Source organism: Leucopleurus acutus (genome assembly GCF_964270905.1).
Source record: "Leucopleurus acutus genome assembly, chromosome: 2".
Lineage (NCBI taxonomy): Eukaryota > Metazoa > Chordata > Mammalia > Artiodactyla > Delphinidae > Leucopleurus > Leucopleurus acutus.
The window spans coordinates 40,910,386-40,930,848 of NC_139143.1; the positions used below are offsets into that span (position 1 = coordinate 40,910,386).

A 20,463-nucleotide genomic window follows, 5' to 3' on the forward strand; every position below is an offset into this window, starting at 1 on the left:
CTCCAGCAACCCTTGTCCTGTCCTCATACCAGCTGCTGAGAGAGCCACGTGCCCTGCATCCTCCTGGGGTGGGAAAAGCTCTGCCCGGGAACCTGTGGTTGGTGCCCTGGAGCCCCACCCCCCTGGCCCCCGGAGAGGCGGGACGGGGTCAGATGGGTTAAAAGGCCAGGAACAGAGCGTCCTGGACATTACCATTACTGGGAAGGGTGGGGCACGAGCTTGTTCTCTGCCCTCTCTGTGCCTCTCCGGAGGTTAGGGGTGAGAGCCCAGCAGAGATGAAGAGTCCAGGAGTGCTTTGCCTGGAGAGCCTGCTGAGTGTCAAGAAGTGGCCTGAGGGAGTGGAGTCAAGGCCACCCTTGAGTCTCCAAGGCCTGGTGCCGAGCCCAGTGGGCAGGGGGGCGGGGTGGCAGTGAAAGGCGAGACGGTGGGCCTCCAGGCTTTGTGCGGGAGGGGTGTGCCTAAACTCCCCTGCCCCCACCTGCCCACTCCCCTGGAGAACTGGAGGAATGAGGATACTTTCTTAAAGGCGGTAGTGGGATGGTGCCTGCAGGTTAATTCCTTTGGTGCTGGTGGTGGCCGGGCTATAGGGGCACAAGATGATACCTGGGGGGCCCTGCTCACCGCTGTACCACCATCTCAGTGCTGTGACATCAAGGCCCCAGGAGGCTGGAAACGAAGCTGCCTTCACAGTGGTTTTCTGCCCTCAGCTCCAGAGGTGGATCTGAGAGGAACAAGGAGCGTGGGCACTGCCATACAGTCCTCAGGAAGGTGGTGCGCATGACCACCTGACCCCACAGATGACCTTCAGAGGCCCTACCTGCCCAGCTCTGGCACCCTCCCTATGCCGGGGCAGATCTTTCAGCCGTGTCCTCCACTAGCGCCCTTCCTAGATGCGATACTGCTACTCGTCAGGGGCCTGGCCACCCTGGATCACCATGACCTTGAACAAGGCCCCAGCTGCCAGTGCCGGCTCAGCTCCAGCGGCTGCCATGGCACGCTGGTACTTTTGTAGGCAAAAGCCAAACAGGCAGAGTCCACCTGGAAGGCACCTGCTGCTGCTGCGGTTGCTACCAATAAGGGAACCAGGCGCCTTCTGGGGGCCCTGGGGGTGCAGCCTGGGAAGCTGGGAGGGTGCCCCACTCACCTTGGAGCTTCCGTTCTCCCTCCCCCTGGCTTTCTGAGAAAGTGACATATTGGGTCCGGAAATCACCCTTGCCTGCTCTCAGGCACAGCAACCTTCTGCTCAACTCAACTACTTGGGGCCAGTGAGGACAAAGGAAAAAGTCCTGAGCACTTGGATTTGGAGTCTTACTGGTCCATCACCTGGGTAGGCCAAGTTCTTGGAATCCACGGTCTAGTTCCCTCGAGGCTGTGTCCTCTCAGGGTCAACTTATTCTAAGATGGTCAAAAGCAGAGGAGCTGTGAGACCACCAGCTCTGCCCAGGTCTACCCCAAATCAGGACCCCAGGCCTTGTGAGCCAGGTAAATGGAGGGCGTGGTGCAAAGTGTGCAGCCCAAAGGGACCGCAGAGAAGAGGGACTGGAGTGCCCTGCCACCCCCCCACCGCAGGAGAACTAGTCACACCATCTGAGTCAAATCCTACCAGTGGCACTCAGACACAGAGTGGTCCATAAATGGCCGTTTTAATGCAGAAAACCATGATAATTTACAAATGAAAAATTTTATAGGCCAGAGCCAGAAAGGCCTGAGAGGTTGTGAGGGCAGAAAGGAGGTGGAGGCCATTGAGAGTCGGGGCAACAGCTCCTTCAGCACCTTCACGACCGACCCCACCCAGGCTCCTGCAGGCTGGCAAGCCCCGGTGGTCCCTGGCCCCTGCCCTCAGACTCCCACTAGTCATTCCCCAGTGTGGAGACCGTGGGTCAACTTCAGGACAGAAGGTGGACATGGAGAGACTGTTCCTTGGAAGTGAGGGCCTGGAGGGCAAGGGAGGGAACAAGGCAGGAGCCTGCTGGCTATGGTCCAGCCACCCCACTCCTGGCTCTGTCCCCTCTGGCCAAGCCACAGCATGAAGCAGAGCCAGGCTTTGGTGGCCCATTCCCTTGCCTTCCCTCCCAGCAGGAGGCAGAGGTACAGAACACAAGCCTGGAGCAGAAAGGGCACTGGAGGAGAGCACACGTCGTCAGGCTGAGGTTTGGGACGGGGTTATTTGATTGGATATGGTTTGGAGAAAGGGAGTAATCTCAGATGAGGCGGCTGCTGGGGGAGCCATCAAACCCAATTCTAGACCCCCCCCCCCCCAAGATATGTACATCCATCTGTCAGAGTTGGCAGGATGCTGGTTTGGGCTCAGCACCTCCCACATGGGGCATGCAGGGGGAAACAGGCTGGAGGCTCAGGGCCCTGGAGGTAGAAAGGAGCCCTCCCACCTTCCCCCTTCCCCAAGCCAGGAAGGTCAAAGACACGTCTAAGGCAGCCCAGATGCCAGGATGGCCCGGGGCTGGGAATGCCAGCCTTTCCAGGGCGGTTGTGGTCTGAGCCCTGGCAGGCTGCAGGCACTCCCCACCACCCAGTCTGGCAAGGTGAAGAGGACTCCCAGAGCTGGGGCCTATCAGCCCCTCCAACCAAGAATGGTCACCAGAAGCATCACTGGGGGCTGGCGACGGGCAGAGCCTTCTCCTGGGACAGCCACCTGTCCCCTCGCCCACCTTGTCCAAAGGTGAAGACCCCAGAGCAGAATGGAGCCCTGGAGAACAGGTCTGGCCAGGCAGATGGGAGGGGAGGGATGGGAACGCTGGTCACTTTGGCATCTCCAAGGCCGACACTTGAGGCTTCACCTTGAAATACTGGTTGAATCGGATCACTGCATACCTGCCAGAAGACAGGAAAGGGAACTGAGGGTGAGAAGGGCAGTCAGGTGAGCCCTGCTGGGGGCACTCACACCATGAGGAAAGTTTCTCACCAGCTCAGCCCATCTAGGTCTGGGCAAATGGACCCTAGCCCAGGCTGGGGTTTTTTGTTTTGTTTTGTTTTCACTTCCACTATAATTTTATTTTTCTTCTTAGATTAGACTGGAGCAACCCCTCCCCAAACATATTGGTTTGTCTGTTGAGTCTTTACAGCTCAGTGTGGTCAGTACGTTCACCTTGTTGAGCAACAGATCTCCAGGACTTTTTCGTTCTGTAAAACTGGACTCTTATCTCCCCCACACAGCAAGTGCCCAGCTTCTAAGTAGTCAATACTCAAGTACAGTCTCGGTACAGCCCCTAGTATATCACTAGGGGCCACTAAAGGAGCAGTTGGGTCTGATACCCCATGCAGGGAGGCAGCACAGTCAGCTGAATCACCAAGGGACCTCAGCCGGTCACCCACCCCTCTGGAACTCTGGCCCCTCTGCTGTAAAATGGGGTTTGGACTCGTGATCTTTCAGACTAATTTCCAGCAATTCCCTTCAGCACCGGGCTCTGTGGGGAAGAGCCCTGGCAGAAGAGCCGGGCAGTGAAGCAGATAGCAGGCTATAATAGGGAAAGAGGAACCAGGAGGCGGGGTGCAAGGGTTTCTGACCACTTCCAGAGAGGGATTCTGGGCACACGTGCTTCCCCAGGCATCCCTGGAGCAGTGACCCGCCTCGCATGGGCTGGCTGGAATGGGGATGGTGAGCAGGGCAGAGGAATGGACCTGGACATTCTCTTTGGGGTGTCCTTTACCCCCACGTACTGGGTTCAAGGCTCTTCCTTTCCTCCACGCACCCCCCACCCCGCCACTGACTTTCAACTTGCTCCCTGCACTCACCTGAGGAAATTAAAGTCGATGGTGGAGAACTGGCTCTGGATGAGGGCCCAGAGTGCCCAGAAGAAGTGAGACGCCTGAAAACACATCAGAGAAGATCAGTGTAGTGAGCCCCCCAAACCTGTCATGGACCCCCATAGCTGGAGGGACACAGGCACTGTGGAAGACACAGAACTAAGACGCTGGCAGAGACACAGTGGGGTTTCACCAGCACAGGTGGGGGATATTCTAGAGGTCAAGTCACTGGATGGTATCTGGGGACTCCACCCCTAGAAAAAGGCAAGCAGAGTAGGTTCTACTGCCCTCAGGCTTAAGCAGACTCTCAGCTTGTTCCCCAGCCTAAGCCAAACCTGAACTCCAGCCCTGGCCGCTCCCCTACCCAGGAGAATCTTCAAGCCCAAGGTATCCAGGACAAGAGAAATCCCTAAGGCAGAGCTCAGGCCTGCTTGCCAGTGGAGGGGGTGGCACCCCGTCTGCAGTGCCCTGGCCACATGGGCATCAGAGGTCCAGTCACTGGAAGACCTCTAAAGGGACTTCTTTCACCCCTTACCCTCTCTTCTATCGCAAGGTGGGTGAGGTCAGACAGTGAGTGTAGACATGAGCCGGGCTGCTGACCAAGGGTTCAACTGCCTCCCCAGAGCCAGAACGCCCCCAGGGCCCAGACCACCCTAGGCTCAAGAAGCTAGAGCGCCGTGGTTCCTGCTGCTCCAGCGACCCCCGGCCAGGGCTCCCACTCCTGTGGCTCTCCTGCCCCACCCCAAGTCCTGCTCACTCTAGGGTTGGCTCTATAGCACCTCCCCCCATTTTATTCCCTTTTCACGACTTAAAAGGGGCAGAGATCAATTAGCAAGTGGGAATGGTTACTAAAAATTTAGCAAGATGAAGGCATAGGTGGAACAGTTAAGAGGAAGAACCTGAAAAAGAATCACTTGGTTGTACAGCAGAAATTAACATAACATTGTAAATCATATGCTTCAATAAATTTTTTTTAAAAAAGGAAGAACCTGATAAGAATCAGTTTTATACCAATGAGGAAAATAGAATAGGCAATTTAAAATTACAGGTAATTAAAGATTTTATTTAAGTTCTCTGATATATTGTGAAATTCAGGGCAGCTGACTTGTCTTCTCGCTTATGCATGGCTGACATTAGTAAGACTAGTTAGCAATCCCCTTGGTGCATTCCGTGGAGACCTGGCATGAACCATGTACCTTGGATAATTAGCACTCAAAATCAAGAACTGACAGCACAGTAATTTGAGAAGAAAGAGCCTGATGGGAAAGGCTTACACAGAGTTCTGAGTGAGTCAGTGGAGACAGTTAACAAGGAGGATTAGAACTGACATTCTCTATCTCCTCCAAAGACGAAAAAAAAAAAAAAAAACCAACACAAAACTTAAGGGATGTATTTAACTGTGGCATGAAAGGCTAAGGTTAGACACTAGAAAGAACTTGTCCAAATGAGAGAATTGCTAAAATAGGAAGCTGGGCTCTTTCTTGGAAGTAGTTCTCTAGGAAGGAGAGAACCTGGACTTGATGGAATGGGAGGAAAGCAGGGAATAGGGTGTCAGTATTAAGAGGATGCCCAAGATGGCTCTTCCCAGAGTCCCCCTCTAGGTTGGGGTTCAGGAGCATAGGATGGGACTCCCCCAGGACCTCACCCCTGACCCTGGGCTCTGCTTCCTCCTCCACCACAAGGCTGTGAGAAGGTAGGAGCTGGGGGTGGGCCCTGAGTCCCTCCTCCCAGCTCTCCTTCCCCCACCCCTTCCAGTCACAAGCACTCACCAGGGCAAACTTGTTGACTTGCACATAGAGCCTCTCCACCTCCCTGGGGGTCACAGCCATCCCCTTCTGTGCCTGCAGGTAGTAGCGCAGCCACTGCAGCTGGGTCTCCCGCGCTGGGTACCAGCAGTAATCGACCTCATTCACACCTGATGGGGAGGCAGCCGCACAGAAGTTGCTGGGAGACGGGCCCACCTGGGGGTCTCCTCCAGCTCAGTAGGTGTTCCCTGATCCCCTCAAAACCTCCATCTCCTGTGTCCTGTGGGGCTGTGCAAAGAATGCAGCTTCTTTGACCACCAAACTCTAATGTGTGGAGGGTCGACCCCCATCCCAGCTGGGGGCACTGCTTTCAGTGGGCTGAGCTGGAGGAAAGCACAGAGACAGGCAGACTCGTTGAGGGGCAAGGCACAGTCTTGGAAGTGATGGGGAAGCCCTAAGACAGCACCACTGTATCCCTGGGCCCTACACAAAACCACGGCACACTGGAGGCGCTGGGTCAGAGCCCCGAATCGGGAGCCTAGCTGTCTTAGATCTGACGCTAACCTCCAGTTAACTTCGGGCAAGCCCTTTCCTTTCACTGGCCAAAATCTCATTTGTAAAGCAAGGGCTGGACGTAATGCACCTCAAATACTGCTTCCTGAACCAGTGTTGAGCTGGTTAACCTAAAAACATCGCCTGGAGTGCTTGGCGAAAATACAGATTGCCAGGCACCCACCCATGTCCAACTCTCCAGGTGATTCGGAAACACAGCCAGGCTTGGAACCCCTAAGCTAAATGGCCTGGACTCCCTCTAGTCCCACCCTTCCTTGAGTCCTCAGACTGCCAGCCCAGTACGCACCAGCCACATCTTGGGCATGATGGCAGAGAGCCTAGATTCAGAGCTGGTACAGAAAGAAACAGTTTATTAAAGACAGGACCAGGACTGGGCCATCTTGTCTGGTCTCTTCCTCCCTCTTCTTTTCTTCCTATCTTTCCCAAGCTTCCCTTATATCCCTGGAGAAACACACTCAGACTTCTGGGCCCCCAAGAGTATGGCTGGAGAAGAACGTCCTGGCACAGATGTAGACACTAAGGCCCAGGTAGAAGAAAGCTGTTCAAGGCCACACAGACAGTTACTAGAGGCTGGTTCTTAGCTCCCAGCACTGGGTCTCCCTGCTCCTGAGAACACAGGAGATGCCTCTCTCCTCTACTGCCCTCCTCCTCCCCCCATGCTAGGTTCCTCCTCCTTCATTCTCAACTTGGAAGCAGGATGCAGTCTGCCCCCTTGGAGAAATTCCAGCTGGACTTTGCTCCAAGCGCTGGGCGAGAAGGACTTAAAATGCTTAAAAAATTATCCCTTTTGGAAAGGCCAGTGGGTCTGTCAGCTGAGCAGTCACAGGCCCAGTGCCGTGCGGGTGCCAGCCTCTGCTCCAGGCCACACCCCACAGCTCAGCTGCTCTGCCCAGCTGAGGCCCCATCTGTCCCTTGGGTGCCTAGATGCAGCTGGTGGCCACCCTGGGGAGTCATACCTTCAGGTACAAGCAGTGCTTGACAGCCCTGGTCACCTGGGGTTCCAGAAGGGGCAGGATTGGCCTGTATTGGCCTGGGGAGTGCCTCAGGCTGGCCCAGGTGCCGGCTCTACAGTTGGCCTGGGCATGCCTCACCTATCCTAAGCCATACGGACTGGCCACATCACGCTGAGCACCCCGCACTGCTAGCCTGGGGATGTCCCTCCAGCCCCAGTGTCCACCTCCATCCACCAGTTGCCTCTTTAGCCCCATCGAATTGTTTAACAATTAAGCCCTCGAGCTGGAAAAACTTGCCCTGCTTCCTTTACACAAACGATTCTATTGTACACACCTACCTTTATGGAAGGACGGCATATGCCAGGACACACCCCAAATCCAACCTCTTCCAGGACACACCCCAAATCCAACCTGTTCCATGGCTGCTGCAGCCTCCCTCGGAGGCAGAAAAGCTCCCCTGCCTGACATCAGCAGCAAATACCAACGTGGAGCTTAGTATGTGCCACACTGGTGTGTGTGTATCGCATATCAATACTATGAAGTAGGCACTATTATCATCTCCATTTTACAGAGGCACAGAGAAGGTAAGTAACCTGCCCCAAGCGTCAAGCAGCTAGTAAGCAATGAAGCCAGGATGTGAAGTAGGGGAGTCAAGTTGCAAAGTGCACACTGTTAACTAGTTGCACCATGATTAATCTCATCAGGTCACCAGGCAAATAGCTACTTGCAACTCGTTCTGCCCCTTATCTGCCTGCAGGGCCCCTATGTACGACTGCATGGGTTGACTGGGCATAAAGGAGCTTGGACAGGGGGTGAGTGGAGGCTGACATCAAGCTGAGCTGGGCCAGCTGGCGTGGGCTGTGTCCGCCCAGAGGAAGGACGGGGTCTCTTTAGAATTCACATGCCAAGCCGAATGTCCTCAGGGATCCTACAGAGGGCACGTTTCCCTAATTTGTACCAAAGTGCCACATGGGCCAGCAGGGGCTTGCTCTGTGCATGTGGGTCTGCCCCGGCCCCCCACCCCACCCCCCTGCCCATGAGACCTGGTGCTTTCTCAAGGCAGGCTGTAACTGGCCCCTCCCTCAAGCTGTGATATCTTGAGGACAGGGGTGTCCAGCCTCCATTCCCCATGCACAGAACCCCCTCCAACCCTTCCCCTGGACCTGGCCCTCCATCACAAGGAGGATATAGGCCAAAGAGTAATGCCCTTCTCACCTGCAAACTCATTGAAATGGTTGCCAATGTCAAAAGCTTGGTAGTTATAGCCGGCATATTCATAGTCAATGAACCGTACATGACCTGTGAGGTAGAGGAAAGGCAGTGAGGGTTGGCCCCAGATCTGGATATAGGGCTTGGTCAAGCTTTCACAGACCTCAGGAATGCACCCACTGACTCTCACTGGCCTCTGCAGCAACCCAGCCTCACCCAACTTCTCAGTGGCAACTTTCTTCTAAGTTGCTTCCTTCCATCTTTCCATCTGTCTGTCTGCCCTTTCCCCAGCTCCGGCTGTCCCTCTCACAGAGCTGGGTCCTCAGACTCTCCCCAACTAAAGACATTTGTCCTCAGCATGGCTGAGGACCAGAAAATAAAGCCAAGTACTCCATGGGGGTGAAGCTATCATCAGGAACACAGGGAAGGCACAGGGCAGCCAAGACGTCCTCGTTGTCAGGGGAATGGCTCCACAAACCATAATTTTTAGTTCTTTCTTGGCAAAGATTTTTCTAAGTAGGAATTTGTTTCTTTTTCATTTCTCTCCTACAAATTAACTTGAGACCTACACCAGAAGGTCTCACTTTGCTTGTCCAAGTACCAGGCTGAGGAGTAGGACCCCAACGCCAGCTGATCAAGCAGCCCGAGCCCTGCTGCTGCCTGGCCAGGGCCAGGGAAGCTGTACCTTTGGTGCTGTCGTAGATGATGTTCTTGCAGAGCAGGTCATTGTGGCAAAACACCACAGGGGAGTCCAACTGAGGCAGGTGCTCCTTCAGCCAGGCCAGCTCCCGTTCCAACACCTCGACCTTAGGGACATCTGCAGAAAGGCTGGACAGTGGCAAGAAAGGTGGCCGGTGGAGGGAGGGCTGATAGCAGACAGGCACATGCTTGGTCTCAAAAGCCCTGGGCTCTGGCCCCATCACTACCTCTTATTGCAGAGGGACCTTGGACAAACGGCTGACCTTTCAGACCCTCACTTTTGTCACTTGTAAAATGGCACTCAACTTTCCTGTCCTTCTGACTTCCTGTGGTTATTCTAAGAAGCTGATTAAAACATGGGCATAAAAGCATTTTGCAAAGCGTAAAAGTCCCTGACCGGACAGTGTCCTGATACTTCGTGAAAGGGAGAGCGAAATAAGGATGGGGGCACGAGGAGGTGTCAGGGGAGGGAGAGTGAATGTCCAAACTCAATTATTCCAGAAAGAGCAAGGGCAGCAGGGGAGGGATGCAAACAGACCTGCTCTTGGGATGCTTGAAACAATTCCTAGGGGGAGGTGAAGCTCTCTAAAATAAGACCCCAGAGCTCCTCCAGTGGAAGAGTGGCAATGCCCTGGGAGGGGCGGCAGCAATGGTACCCTCTAGAGGAGACAGAGAGACGTTGCTGTGAGTCTCCCTCCTGCTCTGGTGGCTGGCGTCATGGTTGGAAAGGACTAGAGATCATCTAGACTAGCTTCCCATCGCACAGCGAGACCACTGAGGTCTACAGAAGAAAGCAAAAAAAACTGCTTCTTGGGCCCACTCCTACAAGGCCAAGGGGATACGAGGGCCTTTCAATTGAAAAGCTGCGGCTCAATAACTCACCTCTTCCCCCTTGAACTATGGGTGTGTTTCCCTGCCCTGGCCCTCTGCTTGTGTAGGAACAAAGATGCATGAAGGCCACCTGTCCCTCAGCCCACCCCATCCTGTGGCCCACGGCAGGCATTTTTGCTAAAAGTACATGTTGAGGAATGAATGAACAGGTCAGTCAATGATGTTCTCAGAGGTCATGAGGAAGTTGGTGAGGGTGCACTGTGCTCCGATGCTCTGAACTTTGCTCCCAGGAAGCACAGTTCTGTGTATACTGAAAAACCAAATAGTTAGCAGAACCCTTAAAACCCTAGCCTCCTCCCCTCCACCCATTGGTGGTTCCGGGGTTTTATCTCCATTCACATGACTCCTGTTTGCTTTCTTGTCCAGGGCAGTGAGGGTACACGCAGGAGGATGTGAATGAGACATGTCCTCTCTGACCCTCCCCCAGGACGCCCCATTGCCCCTCACGCAGCCCAGAAGCCAGAATACAGGGAAGAGTAGTCAGCGACTAAGGCATCCCCATGTTCCCCTGGACACGGATGAGCCGCAGGCTCCCTCCAGGCTCTGAGAAGGTCAACGCTAAAGGGGATCTCAGGTCTCCCGTCTAACCCCATGGGGCATCTGAGGCTCAGGGGAGGGCAGAGACTTCCTCCCGCCTCCAGATGCGTCTTACACAGCTGGATACTCTACTCCCTCACCTAAGGAAAGCAGTCCTCAGCCTATCCAAGGATCCAAAATCAAGCTGAGCCTCTGAACTGAGGGGGCCTCAGTGCCCCTCAGGGGCTCTGCACAGGCCACTCTGAGTCTAGGGGTCTATTAGGGGTGGGATGGGGGAGGCCTCCCCTCACCCTCACTGGAATTTATCTGTGTTGACAGGTCTGCATAAGATACATTTTAATCTGGGCTCTTCTTAAGAAGCTACCTTTTCCTTTAAGATTCTTTTTTTTCCCCCTTGGACTGAGACCATCCAAAGATAAGAATTAGGAGGCTTCCTTTGGTTTGCCCAGGTCTTAGCCTGAAAAACATGTCTTTGACATCCAAGATGCCTGCTGCCCAGGCCCTGACCTCTGTCTGACCCCTACCCTACCCACCCCAAGGCCACACAGCTGCTTACTGTGCGAACAGTCCAGGCCTTCTACCTCCCTGTGCAGCCCTGCTTCCCTCCCCTGAGCGCTTGAAACGTCACCAGCTTTGCTACCTTCAGCCCTGACATCACTCAACTCTCTCAGGGCTGTGGGGATGGCAGAGTATACCCACCACTGCATCACAGAAAATTCCACATCCCAGGCAGAACAGCTCTGTCCCTCAGAGGAGTAGGAGGGGGTGAAGGGGCTGGGGGCCCTCCTCAGGGAAGCCTGGGGGTTCCCCTGAAGGGACTGCTGCCTGGCAAGTGTCCACTCAGCATTCAGGATCCGGGCGGGGGAGGGGGAGGAAGTATCTTCTCCCCACAGGGAAAGGACTTTCTAAGTGTTCAAACTTACTGACTCATCACGTTTTTTGTTTTTTTTGTGGTACGCGGGCCTTTCACTGTTGTGGCCTCTCCCTTTGCGGAGCACAGGCTCCGGACGCGCAGGCTCAGCGGCCATGGCTCACGGGCCCAGCCGCTCCGCGGCATGTGGGATCCTGCCGGACCAGGGCACGAACCCGTGACCCCTGCATCGGCAGGCGGACTCTCAACCACTGCGCCACCAGGGAAGCCCCTGACTCATCACCTTTGCCCTCATACCAATCAACCCATCCAAAGCTCCTCTTGATGCCTAACCTTAAGCAGTTATCAACCCCACCTTCCCCAGCCATGCTGGGTTCCCCCATGTCCCACCCAACACCAAGACTATCAAATCTGTTTCCACAAGACCTGACTCATCCCCCTATTCTCCATCCCTCCATGAAGCTTCCCTAGGGCAACGTTCCTCAGAGCATGGTTCCTTGATCACCTGCCTCAGAATCACCTGGAGAGCCGGTCAAAAGGCAGATTCCTAGGGTCTAATGCAAGACCGCCCAATCAATCTCCAGGGTTAGGCTCGGAATCTGTACTTAACAAGCACCCAGGGGAATCTCATGCTCCAATTTGGGAACCCTAGTCCTAGATGTTGCCCACTGAATTACAAGACTCTCCCAGCTGGCCTCCCTGCCTCGAAGCCCCCAGCTCCCACCCAAATCTGTCCTTTACAATGAACCCCTGGCTCCAACACCTTCACACTGACTCTCCACTGCCTGATAAATTAATCTGGGCTCCTTAACCTAGCACTGAAGGTCCCTCACAGTCTAGCTCCAACTCACCTCTGCAGCCCCATCTCCCACGACCCATCCCCAATCCCTCCTGAAGATCTGCTCCAGGGCTTCCCTGGTGGCGCAGTGGTTGAGAATTTGCCTGCTGATGCAGGGGACACGGGTTCGAGCCCTGGTCTGGGAGGATCCCACATGCTGCGGAGCAACTGGGCCCGTGAGCCACAACTACTGAGCCTGCGCGTCTGGAGCCTGCGCTCTGCAACGAGAGGCCGCGATAGTGAGAGGCCCGCGCACTGCGATGAAAAGTGGCCTCCGCTTGCCACAACTAGAGAAAAGCCCTCGCACAGAAATGAAGACCCAACACAGCAAAAAAAAAAAAATTAATTAATTAATAAACTCCTACCCCCAACATCTTAAAAAAAAATTAAAAAAAAAAAAAAAAAGATCTGCTCCAGCCAGGCCCTCACCTACTCAGCATCCACAAGCAAGCTGTGCTTGTGCTGTCTCCTCCAGCCGGAGGCCTCCCTTTTCACCTATGCCAAGAAGACTTTCCCTGGCGCTCCCACCCCTGCATACATCACACACACTGCAGAGCCAGGTCCTATTTACACGGACGGTTTCTAAGCTCCTTGAGGGCAGGGCCCGTCACCTTCAAGCTTTTTGTTGTTTTAAATCCCAATCAATCAGTGTTTGTGAAATGAAGGACTGACTAAATCAGGGTTATTAGGCAACGACTGGAGCTCAAGTGCTTCACCCCATCCGAGCGATTGCTCATCGCTGCCCTGCTTGTGGCAGGTTAGACAGTTTAGGGCAGGCATCATCCCCTCAAGAGGCTCAATTTAAGCAAACTGATTTGCCTAAGGTCAAAGGTGAGACAAGAGAAAAGGAAGTTGGCCAGCTCTTCCTCAGGGCACACTCCCCTCCTAACAAGGTCACCCCCTGAGGCTACACAGTGACAGTACAGTCAGAAGAAGCTGCAGTAACAAGGGTCATGCTCGAGCATTAGGCCTGGACTCTAGTCCTTGAATTGCCACATATCAGTATAACCTTGGGCAAGTCCCATCCTTCCTCTGGGCCTCAGTTTTTCCATCTGTCAAACGAAAGTGGTGGGCTGGATGATCAGAGGGTCTTGCTCTCCATGTGCTGTTCTAGTCCTAAGGGGGAAAGCAGTCCTTGTCCCAGAGCCATCTGACATAGAAGGTCAGTGCCATCTGAACGTCCTAGACAAGTAGTCCCAAAGCGGTGCTTAATAATCTCTGACAGGGAGGATCTAGATAAAGTCATGTGTGCATGCATGTGACAGAGACACACGATCGGGATGGTTAATTATTACCATCTTAGAGGGAGAAGGAGATACCCTTCCTCCAAACCTCTTCTGTGCCCTGCTCCCACGAACATTTGGAGAAGAGTGATGTTCAGCCCCAGTGGGGAACATGGAGGGATCAGAGACCCACTATGGTCTTTTTTGCAGGGGGCAGGTATGATGACCTCAATCTTTTCTCCATGCCACCATCCTTTTCTCAGCACTCAAGGGTATGCTGGGGAGTCAGGCATCTGAAGGCCAGAAGGACTCTCAGGTTGCCGGTGAGAGCATAAGGATAGGCCCAGGGAACTGCGTCTTACCTGGGGAAAGGCAATGTCAGGGTGGGTAGGGTGCGCCCCTCCCCGGGAAGAGCAGTGAGAAAGCAGCGAGCTGTCAGTTTGAACAAGGTGAGGAACCGGGGCCCCAGAGCCATGTGGGGACAAGAGGCGCCCAGGCAAGTAGCAGGAATCTTGAAGTCCAAGGGCTTGTCAGCTGAGGAGCTGAGTTCTTCTGACTGACTCTGAACTCAGCCCCACCCCATTCGCAAGAAGGTCGGTCCCTCCCTTCTCATTGCTCAGAAGCCAGCTCAGGTAGAAAGGGCCCTGTGTGGAAACAGAAGCCCTGCCTCTGACTAGTCCTGTGACACTGGGCAAAGCTTAGTCTCTGAGCTCAGTATCCTTCAGGTGAAATGGGGAGATGCTGACCCTATTCCCCGCCACAACCAGAAAACTGAAGGAGAAATAAGCACGTAGATAGGGAGGGTGGGAGGGAGGGAGACGCAAGAGGGAAGAGATATGGGAACATATGTATATGTATAGCTGATTCACTTTGTTATAAAGCAGAAACGAACACACCATTGTAAAGCATTTATACTCCAATAAAGATGTAAAATAAATAAATAAATAAATTTTAAAAATTCCAAAAAAAAAAAAAAAAGAAAGAAGCTCATAGGTATAAAACTGCGGAAACAAGTTCCTGAGATTTCGTCAATCAGCCCAACTCTGCTTGGAGACAGAGGCTCAGGAATCAGGACTGAAGCCACTAAACCTTCTGTCGGGGCGGGCTGGGGAAGGGAGGTCATATTAAGGCAGCAGAGACAGTGGTAGCCTTGAACCCTCTCAGATCTTTGTACCTGGGGTTGATCTCGTTCTTCACGAGGGTGAAGTAATTGTGCATCTTGTGCCAGAGGATGGGCTTGGGCAGGCTGCCGTTGGCGTGGATGGTGTGAATCTTTGCCATTTCTAAGGCAATTAGCCTACAGCAGAAAACAGGAAGAGTAGAGTATGAGTGTGGGGCAGGCCCTCCCCAGCTCAGCCACTCCTGAGCATAAAGAAATGGCCCTGCAAGGTCCACTGGGGCCAAGTGTAGGCTATTACAAATCTGTTAGGAGCTCTTGGTCCTGCAGAAGGAAGGTCTCAGCAGAAGGCGTGAAAATGAGATAAGGCCTTCAGCTCAGCAGCTCCCCTTCCAGAACCAGAGCCGGGGGAGCTTCAGGGAGTGAAAGGGCAAAGCAGTGGGCCGTTGTCCACGGGTCAGTGACCCTGCCCCACCTCAAGGTTGAGTGCCTACAGCAACCCCTGAGGACAGAGGGGTCACCTGGGGAGGGGGGCGGAACCCCTCCCACCCCCCACCCCAGCCCCGCCCCCTTGGACTCAGACCCACGCCCTCAGGGGGAGGTAAATGCAGGGCACCGAGGAATCAGGGGGTGGTAATGCCACGCAGGGAAGAAACGCTTGTCTCTTATCAGTCTGGCCAAGGTGGGGAGGGAAGCAGGCTGGCCCAGGGCAGCCCCTTCCTCTGCGGCAGGGAGTTGATGCTGGCGGCTGGGTGCCAAGGACGCAAAACAAACCAGCGTTCTATTTTCAAGTTCTCCTGTGGACATTATCCAAGGTCCCGGGAGAGAAGGAGGGGGCGGTGGGGAGAGGAGAAAGCAGAGCTGGGGAAGGTTGCTGGGAGAGGGCGGGGGTGGATAGAGGACTGACTGGGCAGAGAGGGAAGGCCTTGATAAGGACCCCAGCGTCTGAGGCCCTGTGTCCCAGCTGGGCTCCCCCAGTCCTCTGCCTGCTCTCCCTTCTGGAGCCCCACCCCCCCCTCAGCTGCCAAGCCTCCAGCATTCAAGCTTCCTTCGCCTCTGCCTGTTGCTCGAATAATAATCACTGGGAAAGACAACAAAGGCATTGGCTGTCTGAAACCTTGTGGCCGAGCTGTTCCAGGGGCACCCCCTCCCCTGGCCAGGTCCTTGGAAGGGACAGCCATCGCCCAACAGGATAGCAGGGCAGACTAGGGGCTCCTCCAGAAGCCCCCAAGGCTCCCACCTCCTAGAGGGTGGAGGGGGCAGGGGGCGTGGCAGCGACCGAGTGGGTGAGAGATGAAGGCTGTGCTTTCAGAGGCGAGAGGCCCTGGGGCAGGAGGGCGCCCGCCAGGGCTTGGGCAAGGCAGGGGAGCAGCCCCTGAGACCCGGGGTTCCCCTACCCAAAGGAAGATTCCGAAAAGAGCCTAAACAGAGTGTTTCCTTGAATATCAATAGGGCTGTTGTCTGGAATAGCAATGAAAGTAACCTCAACAGTCAGCGTTTTTGTGCTGCAAAGCCTCGCAAGAGGCGGAGGTTGGGAGGTGAGGGTCCTCTTCCTCCCTGCCTTTCCCTCAGAGATCCACCTTCATCCCAGAAGGATAATGGTCTATCCTGGGAAAATCATCAAGGAAGGGTCTACCTCCCATACTTATCCCACTTTCTGGCTCTCCCCCAAATGTAAAGTTCTTCTTATTATCAAACCTAAATCCATCTTCAATCTTCCTGACAATGGTAATTGTTTCCATGAAAGAATGAGTGACAGCATCAGATTCCCAGAGGTGGCGGGAGACTGGGAGTGGTGAGGACCTGACAATATCTGAGCTTTTTTGCACAAGACTGAGGGAGACCTGGGAGGGGTACTGTGGGAGAAGTCAGGACAGAGTTCCCCCGGCCCCGCTCTGACCTCACATCTCTAGCTGGGTGCATTTTGAACTACCACCTGGAGCCTGAGAAGACCCTCGCACAGGGCTGCATGTCCCCCACCCCCACCCCAGATACACACACACACGGCTACAACATACAACTCCACATGAATATCCTGAGGCTCAACCAGCCCGGGAGGCAGTGCTCTCAGATTTCCTTCTTCTAAGTCCCTAGAGGGCCTGCTAGGGGTTCCCTGCAAATAGGGCCAGGCGCACTAGCTTGAGGTCAGCTGGGTAGCAGGTGACGGCTAAGAAGCTTCTTGGTCTACTCCCTGCCTGGGCTTTCCTGTTTCCCTTCAAGATCTGAAAGGCTCCTTCCCCTTAGGTGGGACAGGACAGATCCCAAGGGTCTCAAGCAGACCCCCATGCTGTTGTTCCCGGTGTCAGGGGTAAATTTCAGTTTGCCTCAAGCGTCACTACGGTCTGAGGGCCCTGCACATGGGCGTGGCATTGTGGGGAGGAAGAAGGATCCTGCTGGACATCCTTGCTCAGCATGGTCAGAGGAGAGCATAATATGGGCTCTTCTTTGGTTCTCCCCCTTCCAGACCCCCAACAGTGGCATCTACAGGGCTTAAAGGTTAAGTCCAGTTCCTGGGTCCTACACATCCAGGCATTTAATAGGAGCAGCTCCCTGGGGGCCATGGGTCCTTGTGAGCCTCTGGAAGGAAGCCTCAGCGGTTCCCTAAACCTGGGCTCCTACCTTGTCAGGAAGCCCAGAAGGAGCTCAGACTGGGATGGGGAGGCATCTCTCTGGGTTGGTACAACCACACTCACCCATCATCACATACATCATCACACTCACCATAAGGCCCATTTTCCAGGAATGCCTGAGCCCTCGGCAGGAGGGGAGGCACAGGAAACCCTGAGCACTCTGGGGATTTCACTTCCAAGGCTCCGAGATGTTTCCAGGTCAGACTTGGGATGGGTGGAGGACTGAGGCATGGGCCAGGAAGCAGATCCCCCTTTGGTCCCATGTTCACCAGAATTCTCACTTGCCTCCCCAAGAACACATCCTTTTAGCAGACCCCACTGAAAATCTACACAGAACTATAGCTCCTCTCTGCAGAGCAAGGCACGTAAACACACACACATTTTTCATGCAATTTCAGGGAGTTCACAGATCTTAAGAGTCTCTTTCATGGACGCCACTCCACCAGGGAAGCTGGCCAACGATTTCAAAGCCCAAGGCCTGTGGAATCATGGAGATGAATGATACACTGGGCACCCTCCTCACCTGAAGAGCCGGGGCTCACGGATGTGCTCTGGCCCCAGGGCCATGCCCCTCATGTACTCGTAGCACAGCCCATTCTGGAAGGTGCAGTAGAGTTTGGGGGCGCAGCCATGTGCTCGCAGCAGCTGGAAGTTCCTGACCTCATTCTCCCGGTCCACCAGCAGCTCTGTCCGCTCCCCGTACACCCGGACCAGCACACAGTCCTGCATGTCCTCCTCCACGTAGCAGGCCACCAGCTTGTTGGTAATGCCATCAGTGAAGCGCTGGCATGGGGGAGAGGGATGTGTGGGGCAGGGACTCTGCTCTTGCCTCGTGGTGACCCAGCTCCAGCACAGGGTGCTCGTTTGAATGCTGAGCACAATTGCACAGAACCCCCGTCCTTTAGCCCTCTCACTTAGTAAAGAGCTCAGCACTGCTCCTAACCCTCCACCCTCTCCCAATGCTTGAGGTAGACCAGAGAGTTCAAGAAAAAAATGGCAGCTTGGGCTCAGCCCAGGCATGCTTCTCCTGGGGCTGCCTCTAGTGGATGGGATTTGGCGGTGGAGGAATTTTCACACCACTTACCTCCCCCCTCCACTTTTCACTCTCCCATCGGGCCCTGAAAGAAACCTCCATGGACCAGGATGCGGCAGACGGAGGGGAGTCACCTAGGACGTGTACAGCCTGACCCAACTTGCCTCTCACCACCTGCCAGGCAGAGGGCTCCTTGCGGTCCCTCTCGCCCCACACAGCGGCAGGGGTAAAGGAGGGCACTGAGGTTGGCACCCACCCCAGGGCCAGGGGGTCAGAGCTCCTTAGGGCCAGAAGAGACAGAGACAGTAGATCCTGGGAAGGTTCTCTGGGTAGGGTGACAAGGAGGAATGAACCATGGAATTTATGGGGCACGGTGTGAGAGAGCTGGAAGGGCCTTAGGGACATTCGAAGTAATAAAAGGTGGGGAAACTGAGGACCAGAGAGGGGAGGGACTGGAAGACATCATGTTAGGCCAGTGCTGGAATTAACCTCAGACCTGCTTGATGCCCTGATGGTTTTACACTAAAGTTGTCTTTTATTTTGAAAATGTTACCCACTCACCCCTCCCCCAAAAGGGGTCTGTCAACCTTCACACATGGTCCTGAACCGCACCTTTCCCCACCCAGAAGGCCCACCAGCATGGAATCCCTACCACTCCAGCATAAGCTGCAGGTGCCCACTCAGGGCAGCATCCTCCACAGGCAGCTCCCAGAGGGAATGGGACAGCTGAAGACTCTTTACAGAGGAGGCAGGTCTGCTGGGAAGTCAGCCTGAGGCTCCTCAGGGGGAGCCTCTGCCCACGTCTGTGTCCCTGCCAATGTGCCCAGCAGAGCGAGGAGGTGCCCTGTGTAGGGGGAGCTGAGGCAGAGCTAGGGGCGATGGTGAGGCTTTCCACGCAGCTCAGGGCTCGCGGCTAGCTGGAATTCCTCAGGGTGGCTCCTGGGACCAGCAGGAACAGCTCGGAGCCCGGAGGCTTTGCTCCCACTATGGGGTGTGTGAGTGTGGGGGGGTTCCCTTAAAAGTTCCTGCCTCCGCAGGCTTCAGAGCCGGATGGCCACTTGCTTCTGGGCAGCGAGGGGCACCGGCGCACACCGACAGGGGGTGGGGCCCGCACGCACAACGTGCTGACAGTGGGCAGGTGGATCTCCCGCGTGCCCGAGAGCCCCAGGAGGAGGGGTGTGTGTGGAGGGCCGAGGGAGGCGGGAGCCTAGCTTTGCTTAGGGACCAAAATAGATGGAGAAAGAAATACATACGCAAACCACCATTTCAGCCCTCTTCTGGGCAGCAGCCGCGCACCCCTGGGACCGACACCCGGAAGGATGCACGAACACACGTCCACGCATCCCCGTTCCAGCCCCGGCGGGGCCCCATCCCCTGCCCCGCGCCCGCTCTGCTACCTTGGTCCGAACTTGCTGGGGCTTCCAATGTGGCCGCAGCTCCCGGATGAGGCGCAGGGCGCCGGGGAGGATGTCGTCCTGGTCCACGGATATGCCGAAGCACGGGACGGCGGCGGCCCTCGGGGGGCCCGGCGGTTCCCGGCAGCCCGCGCCGGCCGCAGCCTTCTCCTCCATGCCCCATGAGCACTGCGGGCAAGGCGCCTGCCTCCTCAGGTAAAAGGGCGAGCACGGCAGGGGAGCCGAAGGGGGCACAGCCATTCCCTGCGGCCCCACCCCCTCGGAGCCGCCGCGCGGACGCTAGCCCCCGCGGGGGGGCCCGGCGCGGGAGTGGGAGTGGTAGAGGAGGGGCCAGGGGAAGTCCATGACTCAGGAGCCAGCGGCCCGCTTCAATCGCCGCCTCGCAGCCGGGCGCCCGAAGCCGAAGCCGACCCGGGAACGCCGGGGCCCGCCGCGATTGTGACATCACGGGCCGCGGGGCGGGGGCCGCGGGAACGCTCCCACCCCTCCCCGCCCCGCCCCGGCCCTTTGGCCGGTGGGGGTGCGCTGCCTGCCACCGCGGGCGGCTGCGGCCACAGTTACCTGGAGAGCCTGGCGGGGTGACGCCCCCGGAGAGGCCGTGACGCAGGGGGCGGGGCCCGGGTGGGGCCGGGGTGGGTGGGCCCGGGCCCGCCCCCACCCGGGTCTCAGGCCCGGTAGCCCCCGGTTCACTCCCCCCGCTTCCGTGGCAGCGAAGTGGCCTCCTCCTTCCCACCTCGGCTGGGGCCGCTCTCCCTGTGTAACCCGGGGCAGGGCCGGGGGAAGCCTCTTCCCGCCCCCCACTGCGTCCTGGAGTGTGGAGATTCCGCTGCTCCCAAGAGGTCAGCTTAGGCTAGACCACCTGTCCGCCAGCTTCCTGCCCCCAATCCCTGGACTCCTGGAAGAGACTCCGTGGGAAGAGGCCTTTTCCGATGGCGAGGGGACTTTCGGGGATGCTTTTTGGGGGTGG

General features: G+C 55.9%; 1 protein-coding gene across 1 annotated transcript; it reads right to left on the reverse strand.

Moving 5' to 3' along the window:
- Positions 1-1,624: 1,624 nt before the first annotated feature.
- ETNK2 (ethanolamine kinase 2) lies at positions 1,625-20,089 on the reverse strand. The gene is made up of 8 exons (XM_082834041.1): positions 19,479-20,089; positions 17,572-17,831; positions 14,476-14,598; positions 8,928-9,070; positions 8,249-8,332; positions 5,532-5,677; positions 3,751-3,824; positions 1,625-2,829 (listed from the first exon to the last, which is right to left on the reverse strand). The coding sequence occupies exons 1-8, from the start codon at positions 19,734-19,736 to the stop codon at positions 2,757-2,759; spliced, it is 1,161 nt and encodes a 386-aa protein (XP_082690167.1). The 5' UTR covers positions 19,737-20,089; the 3' UTR covers positions 1,625-2,756.
- Between the last annotated feature and the right edge of the window lie 374 nt (positions 20,090-20,463).

Bases quoted from the DNA above. Each gene is read 5' to 3' on its own strand.
- ETNK2 (XM_082834041.1), bottom strand. From the start codon at position 19,736: ATGGCTGTGCCCCCTTCGGCTCCCCTGCCGTGCTCGCCCTTTTACCTG. The intron at 17,832-19,478 runs GTAGCAGAGCGG...CCCCCATGCCAG, and splicing joins CCCAGCAAGTTCGGACCAAG to CGCTTCACTGATGGCATTAC. The intron at 2,830-3,750 runs GTGAGTGCAGGG...GTCTTCTGGCAG, and splicing joins ATCGACTTTAATTTCCTCAG to GTATGCAGTGATCCGATTCA.